We start from the raw sequence: 23,576 nt of genomic DNA, 5'->3' as shown, positions 1-23,576 counted from the left end.
AAAATAAGTATTTGGTCACCTAAAAACAAGCAAGATTTCTGGCTCTTACAGACCTGTAACTTCTTCTTTAAGAGGCTCCTCTGTCCTTCACTCATTACCTTTATTAATGGCACCTGTTTGAACTTGTTATCAGTATAAAAGACACCTGTCCACAACCTCAAACAGTCACACTCCAAACTCTACTATGGCCAAGACCAAAGAGCTGTCAAACGACACCAGAAACAAAATTGTAGACCTGCACCAGGCTGGGAAGACTGAATCTGCAATAGGTTAGCAGCTTGGTTTGAAGAAATCAACTGTGGGAGCAATTATTAGGAAGTGGAAGACATACAAGACCACTGATAATCTCCCTCGATCTGGGGCTCCACGCAAGATCTCACCCCGTGGGGTCAAAATGATCACAAGAACGGTGAGCAAAAATCCCAGAACCACACGGGGGGACCTAGTGAATGACCTGCAGAGAGCTGGGACCAAAGTAACAAAGCCTACCATCAGTAACACACTACGCCGCCAGGGACTCAAATCCTGCAGTGCCAGACGTGTCCCCCTGCTTAAGCCAGTACATGTCCAGGCCCATCTGAAGTTTGCTAGAGAGAATTTAGATGATCCAGAAGAAGATTGGGAGAATGTCATATGGTCAGATGAAACCCAAAATATAACTTTTTGGTAAACTCAACTCGTCGTGTTTGGAGGACAAAAAATGCTGAGTTGCATCCAAAGAACACCATACCTACTGTGAAGCATGGGGGTGAAAACATCATGCTTTGGGGCTGTTTTTCTGCAAAGGGACCAGGACGACTGATCTGTGTAAAGGAAAGAATGAATGGGGCCATGTATCGTGAGATTTTGAGTGAAAACCTCCTTCCATCAGCAAGGGCATTGAAGATGAAACGTGGCTGGGTCTTTCAGCATGACAATGATCCCAAACACACCGCCCGGGCAACAAAGGAGTGGCTTCGTAAGAAGCATTTCAAGGTCCTGGAGTGGCCTAACCAGTCTCCAGATCTCAACCCCATAGAAAATCTTTGGAGGGAGTTGAAAGTCCGTGTTGCCCAGCAACAGCCCCAAAACATCACTGCTCTAGAGGAGATCTGCATGGAGGAATGGGCCAAAATACCAGCAACAGTGTGTGAAAACCTTGTGAAGACTTACATAAAACGTTTGACGTTTGATTGCCAACAAAGGGTATATAACAAAGTATTGAGATAAACTTTTGTTATTGAGCAAATACTTATTTTCCACCATAATTTGCAAATAAATTCATAAAAAATCCTACAATGTGATTTTCTGGATTTTTCCCCCTCATTTTGTCTGTCATAGTTGAAGTGTACCTATGATGAAAATTACAGGCCTCTCATCTTTTTAAGTGGGAGAACTTGCACAATTGGTGGCTGACTAAATACTTTTTTTGCCTCACTGTACCTACTGTTCACCTAATACCTTTTTTGCACTGTTGGTTAGAGCCTGTAGGTAAGCATTTCACTGTAAGGTCTACCCCTGTTGTATTCGGTGCACTTGACAAATAAACTTTGATTTGATAGGTGTGCAAGGAGTTGACTCCGCCCAGTAGAGGGTATACATATGTACTTGTGTAAACATGTCATTGTCTTATGCAGCTGTGTGACCCAGTGGGTGAATAAACTTGGTTTGAGCTTTATTAGTCGTCCGTGAGTTTTTGTTTGTCAGACAGACCGGAATCGAAATGGAATTGACCCCAAGCCTGTTGTGTGGGTATCTATCCTTTCTATTAGACTGTGCAGCACTCACTCACCATGTCAGTGTATGCCCGGTGGGCTTTCACAGCCTTCTCCAGTAGGGTCACTTTTTCTATATTCTGTTTGGCTGGGTCGTCCATGGCCTTGACGAAATTAGCAGAGTCGATGGAGCAGGAGCGGATGGTGTCGGTGCGACCCAGCTTGAACATACGCAGAGACGCGCTCTCATAGGTGGCACAGCACCGCTGATACATCCTGAGAGAAAGAGATCCCAGTTATATCGCATTGGTACAGTTTAAGGCTGGTAGGAGTTAGGTTAGAGAATATTTTGCTCTCTGGTGCCCTCAACTGGTCATTGCCAAACAATGCAGGCCTAAAAAATCCCTAACCTAATCCCAGGCCTAAATCACATTTTATTTGTCACATGCGCCAAATACAACAGGTGTAGACCTTAGTGAAATGCTTACTTACAAGCCCTTAACCAACAATGCAGTTTAAAAAAAAAAAAGGTAAGAGATAAGAATAACAAATAATTAAAGGGGTATCATCTCATGCAAGACCAAGGGAGTAATCTCTCATCACCTGTTCATGTGGAAAAGCCCACAAACAAAAAGACAATTAAAACAACGCAGAGCTGAACCCCACAGCTCAATCAGGTGGAAGAACATTGACTATCCAGTAGCAGATCACTTTGTTGAAGCTAACCATCCAATCTCCTTCCTCAAATACACAGGCATTGAGCATGTTGCTCTACTAAGGAGAGGAGGTAACATGGAGATCCTACTACAACAAAATCTAATAACATTGCCATCTAGTGGTCTGAATATTGACATTTGATCTCAGGCCTTTCTTATGAACAATTCTCTATTTTATGAACAAGTCTTAGAAATTGATGTATTCTTTCTACAGCTTATTAGCGTAAACCCTGTTGATGATGCTTATTATGCATTAAGGTTGAACCAAAAGATTACATGAAACAAATATAAATGAAATAGGAAACAATTAAATATGTGAAATTTAATTCAACAATAATGTATGTTGATGCTAATATTATGTACCATACTCAATTATGTTTCCATATGATAACAATAGCCTAATATATTTAATATTGCACAAACTATTGTTTAACAGTTTCACACAATTCATTCTAATTAACTTAATCATTATGACACACCCCTCACTATTGTCATTGGTTGCACTGTTTGTCTTCATTACCTGGTTCAAGTATTCATGACATTACCCTGAAGAAGGCACAGTGATGCCGAAACGTTTGTGATTTACCCAATAAATTATTGGGAGTTTATATAGAGTGTGCGACTCTATTTCTATAGTTTATTCTCCGTTAGTCAGCACGTCCACACAAAAAAAAAATTCTGGGTGTGCGCCAGCTGATATTTTTATTTAACAATGCAGGCATGACATAGGTCTTGTATCCTTGTTGAAAACCAGTGTATCCTTGTTGAAAACCAGTGTATCCTTGTTGAAAACCAGGATTCACTAAATGTGAAGCCTGGGGAAGTTCATGGTAGAAAGTTGGCTAAATAGCGGTGGGAATCTGCTGTAAATCAAAGGTGCTTACTAGATTAGTGTCGTATGTGCAACAGTGTGTGAGGATGGCCGGGAAATCACTGATTAAATCACAAAATATGTTGATCAATGTCGATTGTGTGTAGAACACACTTTTGGCAAAACACAATTCAGCTTTTCCTTCAGGGTTTCTTCCATTTCCTGCACTGTTGTAAACTAGCATACTGAACAACTCCGCAAAATGTGTCCTACCTTTTCTAAAAACAGTGATGATAACATAACACGTAGCACCAGCAGTGAGCACCAAAGGCATGTGGGAGAGGGTTCTTGAAATGTAACATCCAATAAAAAAAGAGTTCCATTCAAACCGTTTTGACTAAAACACAATTCTCTAAAAGTCGAAGGGAGGCGTGACAATGTGATTTTGGAGGTGTGGCTACACGAGACTATTTGATGTGTAACTGAAATAAGAACGGAAACATAATTAGCATAGTGCGTATCCTCACCTGTAGTAGGCCAGCTGTAGTCCCATCTGGATGAAGGCATCGGGGCTCATCTTGTGGGTCTTGGGGACGTTCTTGCCAAAGTGGGAGAAAACAATGACTTTGACATCCAGGTCATGAACCATTCTGGGGGGTAGATGTCACAACGCAGAATATTACACGGAAGGCCTATACAAATATATTCATTCATAATTGAATACATCCAAACTATTTTTCTGAAATATATCCATAGGCCTGTATAATATTTAACTAAGGTCTGGAAAATAAGACTGGTTGATTCAGGTGTGTTAGCGCTGGGCTGGAAAAAAAGCCGGGACCCCCTGTAGCCCTCCAGGACCAAGGCATGTATGTAGCAGAGGAGGCTGGTGGGTGGAGATATAGAAGGATGGGCTCCTTGTAATGGCTAGAATGGTATTAATGGAACAGAGTCAAACGTGCGGTTTCCATATGTTTGATTACAGTGAGCCATTACTGTGAGCCCCCATCCTCCTATATCTCCCCCCACCAGCCTCCTCTGGTATGTAGCACGTAGCTAGCTCTCACACATAGAACTAGAACACACCTTTCTATGTATTGTATATACAGTTGAAGTCGGAAGTGTACATATACTGAGGTTGGAGTCATGAAAACTCGTTTTTCAACCACTCCACAAATTTCTTGTTAACAAACAATTGTTTAAACAATAAACAATTGTTTACAGACAGATTATTTTACTTATAATTCACTGCATCACAATTCCAGTGGGTCAGAAGTTTACATACACTAAGTTGACTGTTTCTTTAAACAGCTTGGAAAATTCCAGAACATTATGTGCTTCTTTGCTTGACATCAGGGAAAATCTAAAGAAATCAGCCAAGACCTCAGAAAAAAAAATTGTAGACCTCCACAAGTCTGGCTCATCCTTGGAAGCAATTTCCAAACGCCTGAAGGTACCACGTTCATCTGTACAAACAATAGTACGCAAGTATAAACACCATGGGACCACGCAGCTGTCATACCGCTCAGGAAGGAGATGCGTTCTGTCTCCTAGAGATTAACGTATTTTGGTGCGAAAAGTGCAAATCAATCCCAGAACAACAGCAAAGGACCTTGTGAAGATGCTGGAGGAAACATGTACAAAAAGTATCTATATCCACAGTAAAACAAGTCCTATATCGACATAACCTGAAAGGCCGCTCAGCAAGGAAGAAGCCACTGCTCCAAAACCGCCATAAAAAACAAACAGACTACGGTTTGCAACTGCACATGGGGACAAAGATCGTACTTTTTGGAAAAATGTTCTCTGGTCGGATGAAACAAAAATAGAACTGTTTGGCCATAATGACCATCGTTATGTTTGGAGGAAAAAGGGGGAGGCTTGCAAGCCGAAGAACACCATCCCAACCGTGAAGCACGAGGGTGGCAGCATCATTTTGTGGGGGTGCTTTGCTGCAGGAAGATCTGGTGCACTTCACAAAAAAGATGGCATCATGAGGTAGAAAAATTATGTGGATATATTGAAGAAACATCTCAAGACATCAGTCAGGAAGTTAAAGCTTGGTCTTTGGGTCTTTCAAATGGACAATGACCCCAAGCATACATCCAAAGTTGTGGCAAAATGCTTAAGGACAACAAAGTCAGGGTATTGGAGTGGCCATCACAAAGCCCTGACCTCAATCCTATAGAAAATTTGTGGGCAGAACTGAAAAAGCATTGTTCGAGCAAGGAGGCCTACAAACCTGACTCAGTTACAGCAGCTCTGTCAGGAGGAATGGGGCACAATTCACCCAACTTATTGTGGGGAGCTTGTGGAAGGCTATCAAAAACGTTTGACCCAAGTTAAACAATTTAAAAGGCAATGCTACCAAATACTAATTGAGTGTATGTAAACTTCTGACCCACTAGGAATGTGATGAAAGAAATAAATGCTGAAATAAATCAATACTATTATTCTGACATTTCACATTCTTAAAATAAAGTGGTGATACTAACTGACCTAAGAGAGGGAATTTTTACTCTGATTAAGTGTCAGGAATTGTGAAAAACTGAGTTTAAATGTATTTGGCTAAGGTGTCTGTAAACTTCCGACTTCAACTGTATCTACACTCTCACATGTTCATGTTCTGCTTGGCCTTCTCAATGTCCTTCTTGATCTCTGGCGTGATGTTAAAGCGTAGTTTCTGAGGCATCGGCAGGGGGACCATGGGGGTACGCACCATCTCAGACTTCTTCCTGGTAGATCACAAACATGACAGGAAACCCTCAGGTCATGGTACTTGTTAAGGGAATTAGACCTGCAGACACGATGGCGCAGATCAACATTTCCCACAAATCTTCCATTGAAGTCAATAAATGATTTTGCATGTCTGAAGTAGAGTTGGCCAAAGATTGACAGAAGATCTCCTTTGTTGCTGCTCTACACAAAGCCAGCACCACAGGGATGAGCGAGTGATTGAAGAGACTGTGTTTTGTAAATGAATGAGATGACCCAACAGTGTACTTACGTGTACTCGACGACGTGGTCAATCAAGGACACGATAGGCGGGCCTTCAGCAGGGGCGTGCTCATACATCAGACCACATGACCCGTCCTCTCCAATGATAAACTGGAAACGGGAAAGTCAGGAACACTTGACAACACAGACTCAGGGATTTCAGTCAAATAAGTTCAGTGTTTAAAAAATAAAATGCAGTACCAGTCAAAAGTTTGGATACAACTACTCATTCCAGGGTTTTTCTTTATTTTTACTATTTTCTACTTCAAGAAGAGGAAGATACATACAGTGTGTATGTGTGTGTGTATTCTGTGTGAGTTAATGTACATGTTGCCACTGTTCCAGCAACTGCCCCCACCGTGGAGCATCGGTGTGTGTGTGTGTAGCGTCACCTGCAAAGTCTTGTCGAACCAGCGGTTGCCACTGTTCCAGCGACTGCCCCCACCGTGGAGCATCTGGACAGCGGCTCGACTGCGGTAGAGGTCGTCTGAGACGCAGGGCATGGGAGCATCCAGACACACTGTGAAGATGCTCTTCTGGATGGCCCGCACAGAGTCTTTGTTCGTCTTATCTAAGTGGAGAAAAGGACGAACACCAACCTACTTGTTATTCACACTTACCCAAACCCAGTTGTAAACACAGTTCTAATCTAATTTGACTCCAGTTCTAAACCACTTCTCACCTCTGACCCAGTTCTTCCACATCAGCACAGTTGAAGTGAATGGATTGAAAGAGAGGAAACCACTATATTGAGACAGCCCCTTTCCCTGTGATGGGTTCTGACTTCTAAACTTGAAAAATTTAAATATCCTTATTTACATTTACATTTAAGTCATTTAGCAGACGCTCTTATCCAGAGCGACTTACAAATTGGTGCATTCTCCTTATATCCAGTGGAACAGCCACTTTACAATAGTGCATCTAATTCTTTTAAGGGGGGGGGGGGGGTAGAAGAATTTATTACTTTATCTTATCCTAGGTATTCCTTATTCCTTATTCATGTTACTGAGGGAGAGAGGGGAATGTAGAATGTTTACGTTCTGTCAGAACATGATCATGTTAGACATCAGATATCCTATGGAAAAGGGGAACGGGCCACAGTCTGGTACAAGTCAACAGGAAAGCCGTGAGTTGGGGAGGATTGAGGAATATGGGCCGAGGTCACGTCGAATGAAGAACAGATCTCACTAAAGTCCTGTCTAGCAACAGAGGTGTATTGGCTGTCCAGATGAGGAGGAGACTCAGCATAGGAGGAAGGTTTAAATACCAGTGCTTGTGTAAATAAGTCTTTGTCTGTTCAGCTGTCTGACCCATTGGGTGAATAAACTTGGTTTGAGCTTTCCTTAGTTGTCCATTAGGTGCTGACAAACTGAGTAAAAACTAACAGCTGCCTTTGCACCATCTCATCTACTTGTTTTCTCACCCTTGATGAGGTTGTTGTAGGCCTTGCCCCAGCTGTTGCGTTGGTTAGAGGTGAGGATGCCGATGGGCTCCTTGTTGGTCTGCAGGGACGAGCTCCAAACCTTCTCCAGTTGCATGTACAACTGGTCTACCGTCAGCGGGGTGCCATCACTGTTGTACACGTCAAGGACAAAGAACTGATGGAGTAGAGACAGGAGAGAGAGTGAGACAAAGTATGTATTCACAATTAACTTGTAGACAGAAGAAAATGCTCAACCTGGGTCATGAGCCAAACGGTCTGAAACAGGGTGAGACTACTTGGCCTTGTCCAATAAAAAAATGCTCAGTTTTCAGATGCCCGTTTCCTGTAGCGTACAATAATGACCACCACACTGATTTAGCAAGGTGTACAGTAGCTGTGATGTCTAAACAATCAACTGCATCAGAGTTAAAGAGTGTGCAGATGAATTATTTTCTTTGTAATTACACATTGACAAAGCGTGAAATAAACACCTTTGGACTACACTAAATTCCATAGGTCTTTCTTGGTTTACCTGGAAGTTGTGCACCACAGTGATGTGAGTGGGAGGCCTGGAGCGATGGGCATGGTTGACCGAGTCCCTCTTCAGGCCGGGGACGCGCCATGAGGACAGGATCTGATAGTACTGGTTCATACACAACTGCTTCCCACCCAGGTACTCCACTGGTAACGTCTCACTGTGGACCGAGCAATGAGAGGTGGATGGTCAAACATACATTTACGGACTCATTGAAGTTCTTCAACTATTAAGATAGAAATTTTCTTGAACATTCAGTCATAAGGCGTATATAATGATATCATAATTATGACAAACGGTAACGACAACTGATGTCAACTTGTGGCAATAAACTTAAAGATCAACTATGCAGGAATCACTCCTCCATTTCCTGGTTGCTAAAATTTCAATAGTTCACCTAATTTCAGTTTATGTGAGAAAACAAGCCAGTATGGTATAGAGAATCATTGTACCATCTAAACCGCTGTGAAATATATTTTTGTTATTGTATTTTCAGCTGGTGTACAAAACCCAAAGTAAAAGATTTAAAATAGGAAGCATAGAAATAGAGCACATGGAACAGATCTACTGCTTCTTAGACTTGCTGTCAATGAGATACAAATGTGAGTTAGAGACCTGTCAATGTGATTGTTTTTCTTAGGTCGCTCAAAAAGTTACATATTGCAGCTTTAACAGTGATTAAACTGTGATCTCTAAGTAAAGCTAGATAAAGCAGTCTGCTGCCAACCAGACATATCTCAAGTGTGTGTGCGCTGTTTATTTGAGACTAAATTGATTTTATTGATGTATTATATTAAGTTAAAATAAAAGTGTTTAATCAGTATTGTTGTAATTGTCATTATTACAAATATATGTAAATAAAAATCGTCCGATTAATCGGTATCAGCTTTTTTTGGTCCTCCAATCGGTATCGGCGTTTGAAAAATCATAATCAGTCGACCTCTATTTTGAACACTCAGTGTGTATTATAAAACAGTGAGGATGAATCAGATCATTTTTATTATATATATCTGTATAATATATTTGGCTATACTATATTTATAGCTATATATACCATGAGGAATATATATATATATATACATATATATATATATATATATATATGGTATAGTTATATAGTATAACCAAATACACTTAAAATAGTGTAAACAAATATATTATACAGATATATAATAAAAATGATCTGATTCATCCTCACTGTTTTATAATACACACTGAGTGTTCAAAATAGAGGTCGACTGATTATGATTTTTCAAACGCCGATATATATAAATAAATTAATAGAATATATATTTGTAATATTGACAAATACAACAATACTGATTGAACACTTTTATTTTAACTTAATATAATTCATCAATAAAATCTATTTAGTCTCAAATAAATAATGAAACATGTTCAATTTGGTTTAAATAATGCAAAAACAAAGTGTTGGAGAAGAAAGTAAAAGTGCAATATTTGCCATGTAAAAAAGCTAACGTTTAAGTTCCTTGCTCAGAACATATGAAGGCTGGTGGTTCCTTTTAACATGAGTTTTCAATATTCCCAGGTAAGAAGTTTTAGGTTGTAGTTATTATAGGAATTATAGGACTATTTCTCTCTATACCATTTGTATTTCATATACCATTGACTTTTTATAGGCACTATAGTATTGCCAGCCTAATCTCGGGAGTTGATAGGCTTGCGCAATGCTTGCGCAATGCTTGAATAAACAGCGCAATGCTTGAAGCACAGCGAAGAGCTGCTGGCAAATGCAGGTAAGTGCTGTTTGAATGAATGTTTACGAGCCTGCTGCTGCCTACCACCGCCCAGTCAGACTGTTCTATCGAATATCAAATCATAGACTTAATAATATAATAAATATAATAACACAGCCTTAGGTCATTACGAGCCTTAGGTCATTAATATGGTCAAATCCAGAAACTATAATTTCGAAAACAAAAAGTTTATTCTTTCCGTGAAATACGGAACCGTTACGTATTTTATCTAACAGGTGGCATCCATAAGTCTAAATGTTGCTGTTACATTGCACAACCTTCAAATGTTATGTCATAAATATGTACAATTCTGGCAAATTAATTACGGTCTTTGTTAGGAAGAAATGGTCTTCACATAGTTCGCAACAAGCCAGGCAGCCCAAACTGCTGCATATACCCTGACTCTGCTTGCACAGAACGCAAGAGAAGTGACAATTTCCCTAGCTAAAAGAAATTCACGTTAGAAAAAGATATACTTGTGTACTGATTTTAAGAAAGCAATTGATGTTTATGGTTAGGTACACATTGGTGCAACTACAGTGCTTTTTTCGCAAATGCGCTTGTTAAATCACCTGTTTGGCGAAGTAGGCTGTGATTCAATGATAAATTAACAGGCAACGCAGGTCAAGCTAGATAAACTAGTAATATCATCAACCATGTGTAGTTAACTGGTGATTATGTTAAGACTGATTGTTTTTTATAAGTTTAATGCTAGCTAGCAACTTACCTTGGCTCCGTGATGCACATGCGTAACAGGTAGTCAGCCTGCCACGCAGTCTCCTCGTGGAGGGCAATGTAATCGGCCATAAACGGTGTCCAAAAATGCCAATTACCGATTATGAAAATGTGAAAATCGGCCCTAATTAAATCGGCCATTCCGATTAATCGGTCGACCTCTAGTTCAAAACATTAAGAACACTATCCTAATTTCGAGTTGCACGCCCTTTTGCTCTCAGAACAGCCTCATTTCGTTGGGGCATGGACTCTACAAGGGGTCAAAAGCGTTCCACAGGGATGCTGGCCCATGTTGACTCCAATGCTTCCCACAGTTATGTTAAGTTGGCTGGATGTCCTTTGGGTGGTGGACCAGAATTTATACACACAGGAAACTGTGAAAAACCCAGCAGCATTGCAGCTCGACACAAACCGGTGAGCTTGGCACCTACTACCATACCCCGTTCAGAGGCAGTTAAATCTTTTGTCTTGCTCATTCACCCTCTGAATGGCACGCATACACAATCCATGTCTCCATTGTCTCAAGGCTTTAAAAAAATCTTTAACTTGTCTCCCCCCCCTCATCTACATTGATTGAAGTGGATTTAACAAGTGACATCAATAAGGGTTCATAGACTGACCAGGTGAAAGCTATGTCATGGAAAGAGCAGGTGTTCATAATGTTTTGCATTGTCAGCGTATAGGCACTATCAATGCTAACTTTCAAACACTAACTTCTTAGCATTCGTGGCAGAACTTCAATGCAAGTTAATGGTATTTATTTTTTTAAATTTTTGTAATCCATGTAAAAAATCATATATAAGTAACTTAATTGAGCCAGAAATGTTAAGTAAGCATTTAAAACAGTGACCAGCTAAATAAAACCAAAGCTTAGATTGCTGTCATACCTTACATACCGTGCCTTCGGAAAGTATTCAAACCCCGTTACTTTTTCAAAATGTTACGCTGCAGGCTTATTCTAAAATAGATTTAAAAAAAGAAAATCCTCAGCAATCTACACACAATACATAATGGCAAAGCGAAAAAAGTTTTGAAATTTTACCAAATGTATTCAAATAGAAAACAGAAATACCTTATTTACAAAAGTATTCAGACCCTTTGCTATGAGACTCGAAATTGAACTCAGGTGCATCCTGGTTCCGTTGATCATCCTTGAGATGTTTCTACAACTTGACTGGAGTCCACCTGTGGTAAATTCAATTGATTGGACATGATTTGGAAGGGCACACACAACTGTCTAGAAAAAGTCCCACAGTTGACGTCACAACAAAAGCCAAGCCATGAGGTCTAAAGAATTGTCCGAGAGCTCAATGACAGGATTGTGTCGAGGCACAGATCTGGGAAAGGGTATCAAAACACTTCTGCAGCATTGAAGGTCCCCAAGAACACAGTGCCCTCCATCATTCTTAAAATGGAAGAAGTTTGGAACCACCAAGACTCTTCCTAGAGCTGTCTGCCCGGCCAAACTGAGCAATCAGGGGAGAAGGGCCTTGGTCAGGGAGGTGACCAAGAACCCGATGGCCACTGACAGAGCTCTAGAGTTCTTCTGTGGAGATGGGACAACCATCTCTACAGCACTCCACCAAATCAGGCCTTTATGCTAGAGTGGCCAGACAGAAGCCACTCCCGCATGGAGTTTGCCAAAATGCACCCAAAGACTCTCAGGCCATGAGAAAGAAGATTCTCTGGTCTGATGAAACCAAGATTGAACTTTTTGGCATGAATGCCAAGTGTCACATCTAGAGGAAACCTGGCACCATCCCTACGGTGAAGCATAGTGGTGGCAGCATCATGCTGTGGAGATGTTTTTCAGCGGCAGGGACTGGGAGACTAGTCAGGATCAAGGGAAAGATGAATGGAGCAAAGTACAGAGAGATCCTTGATTAAAACCTGCTCCAGAGCACTCAGGACCTCACACTGGGGCGAAGGTTCACCTTCGAACGGGACAATGACCCTAAGCACACAGCCAAGACAATTCAGGAGTGGCTTCAGGACAAGTCTCTGAATGTGCTTGAGTGGCCCAGCCAGAGCCCGGACTTAAACCCGATCGAACATCTCTGGAGACCTGAAAACATCGACACCCCTCATCCAACCTGACAGAGCTTGAGAGGATCTGCAGAGAAGAATGTGAGAAAGTCCCCAAATACAGGTGTGCCAAGCTTGTAGTCTCATACCCAAGATGACACGATGCTGTAGTCGCTGGCAAAAGGTGCTTTTAGGGCCTGAATACTTATATAAATGTTATATTTTTTTATATAAATTAGCAAACATTTCTAAAAACCTGTTTTTACTTTGTTATTATGGATTATTGTGTGTAGATTGATCAGGGGGAAAAAAACATATAAATACCTTTTAGAATAAGGCTGTTACGTAACAAAATGCGTTAAATTCAAAGGTTCCGAATACTTTCCGAAGGCACTGTATATACAGTACCAGTCAAAAGTTTGCACACACCTACTCATTCCAGGGATTTTTAAAAACTTTTTAGTATTTTCTACATTGTAGAATAACAGTGTGGACATCAAAACTATGAAATAATATATGGAATCAGGTAGTAACCAAAAAAAGTGTTCAACAAATCTAAATATATTTTGTATTTGAGAGATTCTTCAAAGTAGCCACCCTTTGCCTTGATGACAGCTTTGCAAACGCTTGCACATTCTCTCAACCAGCTTCATGAGGTAGTCACTTGGAATGCACTTCAATTAATTTGTGTAATTTCTTTCCTTCTTAATGCGTTCGAGCCAATCACTTGTGTTGTGACAAGGTAGGGGTGGTATACAGAAGATAGCCCTATTTGGTAAAATAGCAAGTCCATATTAGAACAGCTCAATTAAGCAAAGAAAAATGACAGTCCATCATTACTTTAAGACATGAAGGTCAGTCAATCCGGAAAATGTCAAGAACTTTGAAAGTTTCTTCAAGTGCAGTTGCAAAAATCATCAAGCGCTATGATGAAACTAGCTCTCATGAGGACCACCACAGGAAAGGAAGACCCAGAGTTACCTCTGCTGCAGATGATAAGTTCATTAAAGTTTCCAGCCTCAAAAATTGCAGCCCAAATAAATGCATCAGAGTTCAAGTAACAGACACATCTCAATATCAACTGTTCAGAGGACACTGTGTGAATCAGGCCTTCATGGTTGAATTGCTGCAAAGAAACCACTACTAAAGGACACCAATAAGAGACTTGCTCGTGCCAAGAAACACAAGCAATGTACATTAGACCAGTGGAAATCTGTCCTTTGGTATGGGGGGTCCAAATTTTAAATTTTTGGTTTCAACGCAGTGTCTTTGTGAGACGCAGAGTAGGTGAAGCGATGATCTCTGCATGTGTGGTTCCCACCGTGAAGCATGGTTTGTGCTTAGTGGGACTATCATTTGTTTTTCAACAGGACAACGGCCCAACACACCTCCAGGTTGTGTAAGGGTTATTTGACAAAGAAGGAGCGTGATGGAGTGCTGGCCTCCACAATCACCCGACCTCAACCCAATTGAGATGGTTTGGGATGAGTTGGACCGCAGAGCGAAGGAAAAGCAGTATATGTTGGAACTCCTTCAAGATGATTGGAAAAGCATTCCAGGTGAAGCTGGTTGAGAGAATTCCAAGAGTGTGCAACGCTGTCATCAAGGCAAAGGGTGGCTACTTTGAAGAATCTCAAATACAATATATTTTGATTTGTTTAACACTTTTTTGGTTACTACATGATTCCATGTTTTTTCATAGTTTGATGTCTTCACTATTATTCTACAATGTAGAAAAGAGTAAAAATAAAGTTTTCCAAACTTTTGACTGGTACTGTATGTATGTATAAATAAAATAGTTCCTGGTTAGCCAGTTTGGCTAAATATAATCAGGGTTAGCAGGATTAGGGGCAGGATCCTGTCAGATCCTGTCCAGTCAGATCCTGGTACAATCTGAGTCAATTTGACATGGTTCTTTCCTTGCATTGAATTTTGCTCTCTGATTAAATCGTGTCGTTAAGACAAGACGAGGAGCACTGGCACTCACTTGTCAATCATTGTCTTGAAGTCCAAAACGCCAGCGATCAGCTTGGCAGCAAACCTGGGTGGAGAGATTTGAGCAAGATGATGTTATTAACAAGTTCAAATCAAACTTTATTTGTCATATGCTCCGAATATAACAAGTGTAGACTTTACCGTGAAATGCTTACTTACAAGCCCTTAACCAACAGTGCAGTTCAAGAAGAAAGTATTTACCAAGTAAGCTAAAATAAAAAGTAACACAATAACGAGGCTATATACAGGGGGCACCAGTACCGAGTCAGTGTGCAGGGTTACAGGCTAGTTGAGGTAATCTGCAAATGTAGGTGAGGGCGAAGTGACAATGCATAGGTAACAAATAAACATCGAGAAGCAGCAGTGTACAAAGGGGGGGGGGGGGGGGGGCGGGGGTGCAAATTGTCCAGTGGCGATTTTTATGAATTGTTCAGCAGTCTAATGGCTTGAAGTAGAAGCTGTTGAGGAGCCTTTTGGTCCTAGACTTGGCACTCTGGTACCGCTTGCTGTGTGGTAGCAGAAAAAATAGTCTATAACTTGGGTGACTGGAGTCTCTGACAATTTTATGGGCTTTCCTCTGACAATGCCTACTATATAGTTCCTGGATGGCAGGAAGCTTGGCCGCAGTGATGTACGGGGCCGTTCGCACTAACCTCTGTAGCGCCTTACGGTCAGATTCCGAGCAGTTGACGTTTGGTCAATGCATTTGACTGAATAGGTACGAAATTTGCTTCTAAAAATGCTATGGATAATTAATTGTTTGTTATTTTAATTCTCAAACACTATTATAGGACATTTGGGGCATAAGAAACAAAATGCGCAAAAATAGTTTGATGGATCTTTTGAATCGGACCTTATTGCTTTTATCTTAATAAAATAAGATAAAAGCTGACGTAAGAAAGGTATTGAAAAGTTCAGGAAAACATCAGGGATGATCATCAAACAATCTTTGTGAATGATCGTTTGTGGAGAATCAATTCATTTCCCTCAGTTATTCTGTGCAGATTCATCACTCACAGCTTGCATAATATGCTCAAAGCAGAAGACACGTACGTGTTCCTGAGAATCCTAGCTTTCAGGAAAGGTATTAGCTCCAACCATTGTAAATCTAGAGCAGAATTCGTAGTTAAGAAAATGATTTAAAGATGCGCCAGAAAAAGCTTTTACAGCTCCGTTAGTCCCAGCCACAGATATCAAAGGCTACTCAGGTAACCACGGTTCTATGAACTGAGCAGCAAATTCAGCTGACTGAGTAAAACAACGCATTCATTCGGGTTATTGCTGCGAGCCAACAATTAAATTGGCGAGAGATGCGCAATGACTACGCCTGGACTAAATCATAAAAAATATTGCAAGTGTGATATTCTGAACAGTGCACAACATAATTGCAGTGAGATATAATAACATAAAAAACCCTTATAAACTAGTAGAAATGACATAAAAGTTAGGCCCGACAAAATTGATTCACTGTTAAATGGATTTTCTCCCCAGAAAAGTGAGGTGAGTGGGAAAAAAATAAAAAGACATGAATTGGATAAGGAAAAACAGTAGGTTAGCACATTGTCCTAGGCTCTTGTGCAGGCTCTAGGACTAATGTGAGCTTCAAGAGTTATATTATTCCAGGTGAAAACTTACACTATTTGTCTTTTAAAAAATGCAGATGTTACAATGTTGTTATAACCATGAGAAATTAAACACAATGGGAAATATAACTTGTGACAGTTTCTTTATTCCTGAGAGAAAACAAAGTGCAATCCAAACTCAGAATGTAATGTTATGTATAGAGTAAGAGACCATTTAACATTTTTTTCTAATTCAAGAATAAATTACAAATAATAGTAATCAAATTAAGATGTATAATAATGAGTTCATTACCTGAATGCATCTCTATAGGCGTTAACAAAATATTCACACAAATATGACTAGGCCTCTCGTAGACTAGGCCTTGTAGAAAGAGGGTCAATCAAGTTAGGTCTGCTAAATTAATGTACCATTGGAAAAAATACATAAATCCAGCCATAGAGTATAGCCAACCATCAAAATATTTTTGTTTCGTTTATAACATGCACAATTAGAAGCATCAATCTATATTGATCAGGCGTGACTAAATTCCAGCCCACATCCTCCTTTGATTGTCTCGTCTAGCTGTCACAAAAAGCTCCCACCTTGGAGACAGTCGATCACATCATTGTGGATCTGCTGAAGTGTGTGCGTGCCACTGGCCATGTACTTTGCTGGACCTGCTAGCTGTTCTCGGCAGCGAATCACTTCAAACAAATTCAGTCTTGGTGTACCGGAAAAATGTAAGTGATGGATCGCAAATCACCATGCAGCTGACACACTTGATTTCATCAAACATTTTGACTTCAATTTGGTTGCTCAAAATACTACCAGCTTGCACTGTGTCTATGCTGATCAATGTCCTGATCTCTGGCCAGTCAATTGGTTAAATTACATTATTGTTTCGTCTATTAATCGTTTCTAATAGATCTGAAAATGATGCAATAACCATGAATTTGACCGACTGTTTGTTTATAATGAGGGACGTTCCACATTTAACCTGGACACATAAATTGTAGGAATTTGCACTGGCTTCAGTCATGACGGTGTGAGCGTGTGCGTTTCACTGTCCAATCCAAGGCTTGAACATGATCTGAGGCTGTTTGGTCTCTTGTGCATCAACTTGGGAAAGCCTCAAGAGAGAGCGGACAGTGCATTATAAACAAAGCGCTGCATATATTGCCCAAAAATAACAGGGGTGTGGAGAAAAGTAAGGCGGGGCATCCGTTAAACCGTGATTCAACTTTGTCCGGCCTAATACATTTGATAAAACCCCCTAGGGGATTATTAGCGTGATCAATGAGGTGAAAACAACATGGTCTTAGCTCAGACAACAAGCCATTTCTCTGCCATGTCAATAGGCCATCTAAATCCTTTACACATGTAACCTATGTCAACAGGGACCCATGTGCTGCAGTGCTTACTTCAGTGATCCGCTACTGCACTTTTATTTATATATATTTTCAGAGAGATTGAGAGAGGGGGGGGGGGGGGGGCAGTCTGAAGGGCAGTGTGTACAAAGGTCTTATGAATCTCAACTGACCCCATAGTGAAATGTCACCCAATTGGCAATATTGTACTGGAAAGGTGAATGGTAGCTTGAGTTCACATTAGCAGGTGAATGACACATGGCCCCGGTTTTGTGTCATGGTGACATGTCTGTTACATGAAATTACACACTCGAGTGATATGTGAGTAGAAATGGTGTTAGAGAAAGTGTAAAGGTTGTAACACAGGAGTAATGACTAGCAATGACTGCTAACACTAATACACGACAGCAGTGCAAGAGAGGACGGTATTTACATGACAGTAAGAGTGCGTTCGTTAATTCACTCTGGCTATCTACTCCGATTCCAGAGCACTCTCGTCTGTGTGTGCCAGAGCGCAGAATAACTGATGAATTTACGTAAGCTCAACACCAGTTGAATATGGCCGGTGTTATTAAACATTGGCAAAAAATAGTAATTAAATTGTTGCCAGTGTAACGGATGTGAAATGGCTAGCTAGTTAGCGGGTACGCGCTAATAGCATTTCAATCGGTTACGTCACTTGCTCTAAGACCTGAAGTAGGGTTTCCCCTTGCTCTGCAAGGGCCGCGGCTTTTGTGGAGCGATGGGTAACGACGCTTCGTGGGTGTCAGTTGTTGATGTGTGCAGAGGGTCCCTGGTTCGCGCCCGTGTCGGGGCGAGGGGACGGTTTAAAGTTATACTGTTACACCAGCAGCACAGATAATCAGCAACGCTCAAAATAACAAGAAAAACAGCCTAACCAGCTCTCTCATTTGTGTCTGGCAGTAGCTTGCAAGCCAGCCAACGTTAGCCAGTTAGCTTGGGTGCTTGACTGCCGTTGTGAGGCCAGAACGCTAGGATCAACCCTACTCCTCAACCAGAGCATCCAGTGTGCGCTCTGAACGCTCTGAGAGCGAAACGCTCTGAATTTACGAATGCCCAGAGGGCACTCTGACACTCCAGAGTGAATTTACAAACGCACCCTAAGTTACCTAAAGTATAGCTGCAGGAGACAGCATAAACACAACATAGTAATTGCTAGATTGTGACTATTGATAGATCAAATCAAATTTTATTAGTCACATGCGCTGAATACAACAGGTGTAGACCTTACAGTGAAATGCTTACTTACGAGCCCCTAACCGACAGTGCAGTTAAAAAAAATATGGATAAGAATAAGAGATAAAAGTAACAAGTAATTAAAGAGGAGCAGTAAAAAATAACAATATATAGAGGGGGGTGCCGGTACAGAGTCAATGTGCAGGGGCACCGGTTAGTTGAGGTACTATGTACATGTAGGTAGCGTTAATTAAAGTGACTATGCATAGATGACAAAAGAGAGTAGCAGTGGGGTGGAGAGGGTGGGGCAATGTGAATAGTCTGGGTAGCCATTTGACTAGATACAGTACATACAAGGATTCTGTAACAAAGGTGTTTCTAATGGTAAACATGGTAACGATGTAGCGGTAGTGGTGAGGAATTTGTACAAAGCTGAGTGTTATGTTTGTCCCTACTGGCGTCTATGTGGGGAGGGCTTGGTTCATCTCACCTCATCTGTCCCTGGCGGTCGCTGAACTCCAGGCGGGGTAAGACCACCCCGGGACTAGAGTGGACCACTACGGGCATCCGGTAGTCCAGATAGGCTGTAGTCAGCCACCAGTCTGACAGCTGGGGAGAGACGGAGAGAGAGAGAGAAAGAATGGCCAAATGAAGAGATGCATTACAAAAAATAGAAAATAAGAATGAACCACTCAACTTTGCCCTTGACACGTTTTTATTGTAATTCTGGTCTTGTCTAAAGAATGTTCCCGTTTAATAACAATGTATCTCTGTTCAGTTTGTGGAATTAATCCATGGTACAGGTTTCTAATCATAGATAAGTGGCATTCAATTTTATTTTAACAATAGCAGTCTCTGACACTATAACCATAGGCCACTTGTACAACAACACCAAATTGCTAGCCTTGCCTTTGAGTAGGGCTGGGCGATACGGCCAAACTATCCTATCACTGTATTTTAATACAGGGTTACAGTTTGATTTCAGCCAACTCACCCAGTTCTCAGTCTTGCGGGCCCTTCTCTCCAGGCCCTTCTGCAGCCTCTCCCCAACCCCCCCAGCCTTCTGGAACTCTGCCAACAGCTCCTTGGTGTGGTTCAACTCCTCCTCATCCACGATGGGCTCCAGGGTGGCCAGGTACCGCTCGCACGTCTGCTGGAGGGCGGGCACTGGGAGCTTGGGGAGGCCCTCCTGGTGGCTCAGGTAGCGCCCGGGGATGCGTGTGGGCGCCACAGGCCTAACCAGGCGGCCACAAGGTTTCACCTTGTACCATAGGTCCTTAGCCTGGGAAATAAAGAGGTAGGGGAAATACTGGTCAGAGCCTGAGGATCAATTACTGTAATGTAGTTAGTTATATTGTATTCTGTAGCCATGCAGACATGAAAACACGTTCTCTTTAGCCTGTAATACTGTATGACTAGTAGCTAGGTATTCTGCAGTAATTACATGTTGACTACCAAAGTTGGTATCAAAGAATTTAGCTCTGTGAAGACGATATGACTACCTACTGGTTGTTATAGGCAATATCCATTGGCTAATACACTCCCCAACAAACCAATGAAGGAAATAATGGTAAAAGGTGAAGAGAAAGTGATATGAAAAAAATAAAATTGTGACACGGTCACATGACATGTCAGAGCTGTCAGAGACATTCAACATATAAAAACAGCAAATTGCGAAAGGCTAGCTATAGCCAAGAATTAGGTAAACAAATGAATTAGCCAAATAAAATTGTTGCTGTGCTGTCAGATAGGGGTTGAAGCTATTATTGCATGAATCCAACCAATTGTTATTGGTTCATGGATCTTGTCTGTTTATTCTATGGTAATTACATTTTTTTTTTTATTTTTTTTACTTTCGCTATTTTAAATGAAATGTCATATGTGATCTGTTACAGAAAGATGGGATTATGACTAGGGTTGCAAAAGGTCGGAAACTTTCCATGGGAAATAAAGCCCGGGAATATTGGGAATTTTTCATCAAAAAACATTAGCTTATAACAGTGAACTTATATTTTGGTTAAACTATCCCCAATTCAATGGAATTGCAGCCCTCCGCATGCACAGTGCATTCTTCTATCACATGTACAGCTGATTCTCAAGATCTTGCACACTAATGAGATGCTATTGAGCTCACACTACTACACTGTCTGAGCCAAGGACTACATGCTTTCTGGTAAGTTTTGATTACAATACTGGGTGGGGTGAACATACTTCATATGACATATAGTTGAAGTCGAAAGTTTAGGTTGGAGTCATTAAAACTAATTTTTCAACCACTCCACAAATTTCTTGTTAACGAACTATAGTTTTGGCAAGTCGGTTAGGACATCTACTTTGTGCATGACACAATTTTTCCAACAATTGTTTACAGACAGATTATTTCACTGTATCACAATTCCAGTGGTTCAGAGGTTTACATACACTAAGTTGACTGTGCCTTTAAACAGCTTGGAAAATTCCAGAAAATTATGTCATGGCTTTAGAAGCTTCTGATAGACTAATTGACATAATTTGAGTCAATTGGGGGTGTACCTGTGGATGTAGTTCAAGGCATACCTTCAAACTCAGTGCCTCTTTGCTTGACATCATGGGAAAATCAAAAGAAATCAGCCAAGACCTCAGGAAAAAAAATTGTAGACCTCCACAAGTCTGGTTCCTCCTTGGGAGCAATTTCCAAAACGTCTGAACGTACCACGTTCATCTGTGCAAACAATAGTACGCAAGTATAAACACCATGGGATAACACGGCCGTCATACCACTCAGGAAGGAGACGCGTTCTGTCTCCTAGAGTTGAATGTATTTTGGTGCAAAAAGTACAAATCAATCTCAGAACAACAGCAAAGGACCTTGTGAAGATACTGGAGGAAACAGGTACAAAAGTATCTATATCCACAGTAAAACGAGTCCTAAATCGACATAACCTGAAAGGCCGCTCAGGAAGGAAGAGGCCACTGCTCCAAAATCGACATAAAAAAAGCCAGACTACGGTTTGCAACTGCACATGGGGACAAAGATCATAGTTTTTGGAGAAATGTCCTCTGGTCTGATGAAACAAAAATAGAACTGCTTGGCCATAATGATCATCGTTATGTTTGGAGGAAAAAGGGTGAGTCTTGCAAGCCGAAGAACACCATCCCAACCGTGAAGCACTGGGGGTAGCAGCATCATGTTGTGGGGGTGCTTTGCTGCAGGAGGGCTGGTGCCTTTCACAAAACAGATGGCAACATCAGTCAGGAAGTTAAAAACTTCTTACGGCTGAGATCCCGTTAACGTGATCAACTTGACAACAGCCAGAGAAAGTGCAGGGCGCCAAATTCAAACAGAAATCTCATAATTAAAATCCCTCAAACATACAAGTATTTTACACCAATTTAAAGATAAACTTGTTGTTAATCCCACCACAGTGTCCGATTTCAAAAAGGCTTTACGACGAAAGCACACCATCTGATTATGTTAGGTCCGTACCTAGTCACAGAAAAACACAGCCATTTTTCCAGCCAAAGAGAGGAGTCACAAAAAGCAGAAATAGAGATAAAATGAATCCCTAACCTTTGATGATCTTCATCAGATGACACTCATATGACTTCATATTACACAATACATGTATGTTTTGTTCGATAAAGTTCATATTTATATCCAAAAATCTTAGTTTACATTGGCGCGTTATGTTTAGTAATTTTTTGCCCCCAAAACATCCGGTGATTTTGCAGAGAGCCACATCAATTTACAGAAATACTCATAATAAACATTGATAAAAGATACAAGTGTTTTACATGGAACTTTAGATAAATTTCTCCTGAATGCAACCGCTGTGTCAGATTTATTTATTTATTTTAAATACGGAATTACAGACACAAAAACAAGCCATACAGGTCCCCGCCATGTTGTGGAGTCAACAGAAGTCAGAAATAGAATTATAAATATTCACTTACCTTTGATGATCTTCATAAGAATGCACTCCCAGGAATCACAGTTCCACAATAAATGTTTGTTTTGTTCGATAAAGTCCATAATTTATGTCCAAATACCTCCTTTTTGTTCACGCGTTTAGTTCCAAAATCCAAACTCGACGCGCAGGCCAGATGAAAAGTCAAAAAATTCCATTTCAGTTTGTAGAAACATGTCAAACGATGTATAGAATCAATCTTTAGGATGCTTTTAACATAAATCTTCAATAATGTTTCAACCGGAGAATTCCTTTGTCTGTAGAAATGCAATGGAACGCAGCTAACTCTCACGGGTGCGCGGCTGAGTGAGCTTGTGGCACTCTGCCAGACCCCTGACTCAATCAGCTCTTATTCCCCCCTCCTTCACAGTAGAAGCATCAAACAAGGTTCTAAAGAATGTTGACATCTGGTGGAAGCCTTAGGAAGTGCAATATGACCGCATAGACACTGTATATTAGATAGGCAAACCTACAAACCTCAGATTTCCCACTTCCTGGTTGCATTTTTTCTCAGCTTTTCGCCTGCCATATGAGTTCTGTTATACTCACAGACATCATTCAAACAGTTTTAGGAACTTCAGAGTGTTTTCTATCCAAATCTACTAGTAATATGCATATCTTAGCTTCTGGGCCTGAGTTGCGGGCAGTTTACTCTGGGCACCTTATTCATCCAAGCTACTCAATACTGCCCCCAGCCATAAGAAGTTAAAGCTTGGTTGCAAATGAGTCTTCCAAATGGACAATGACACCAAGCATACTTCCAAAGTTGTGCAAAATGGCTTAAGGACAACAAAGTCAATGTATTGGAGTGGCC

General features: G+C 40.9%; 1 protein-coding gene across 1 annotated transcript in view; it reads right to left on the bottom strand.

Annotated features, from left to right (window-relative positions):
- The window catches only part of crata (carnitine O-acetyltransferase a), a 42,285-nt gene that overhangs the window by 4,980 nt on the left and 13,729 nt on the right, over positions 1-23,576 (bottom strand). Inside the window, exons 2-11 of the mRNA XM_055875323.1 lie at positions 19,810-20,097; positions 19,306-19,424; positions 14,681-14,734; positions 8,174-8,336; positions 7,642-7,816; positions 6,611-6,789; positions 6,229-6,329; positions 5,837-5,956; positions 3,749-3,871; positions 1,772-1,970 (exon numbers count right to left, since the gene is read on the bottom strand). Coding sequence (XP_055731298.1) covers positions 1,772-1,970; positions 3,749-3,871; positions 5,837-5,956; positions 6,229-6,329; positions 6,611-6,789; positions 7,642-7,816; positions 8,174-8,336; positions 14,681-14,734; positions 19,306-19,424; positions 19,810-20,097 — 1,521 coding nt within the window. The remainder of the gene's footprint in view (positions 1-1,771; positions 1,971-3,748; positions 3,872-5,836; positions 5,957-6,228; positions 6,330-6,610; positions 6,790-7,641; positions 7,817-8,173; positions 8,337-14,680; positions 14,735-19,305; positions 19,425-19,809; positions 20,098-23,576) is intronic.

This window comes from Salvelinus fontinalis, chromosome 21 (genome assembly GCF_029448725.1).
Source record: "Salvelinus fontinalis isolate EN_2023a chromosome 21, ASM2944872v1, whole genome shotgun sequence".
Classification (NCBI taxonomy): domain Eukaryota; kingdom Metazoa; phylum Chordata; class Actinopteri; order Salmoniformes; family Salmonidae; genus Salvelinus; species Salvelinus fontinalis.
This window is presented reverse-complemented; position numbering and strand designations above follow the sequence as displayed.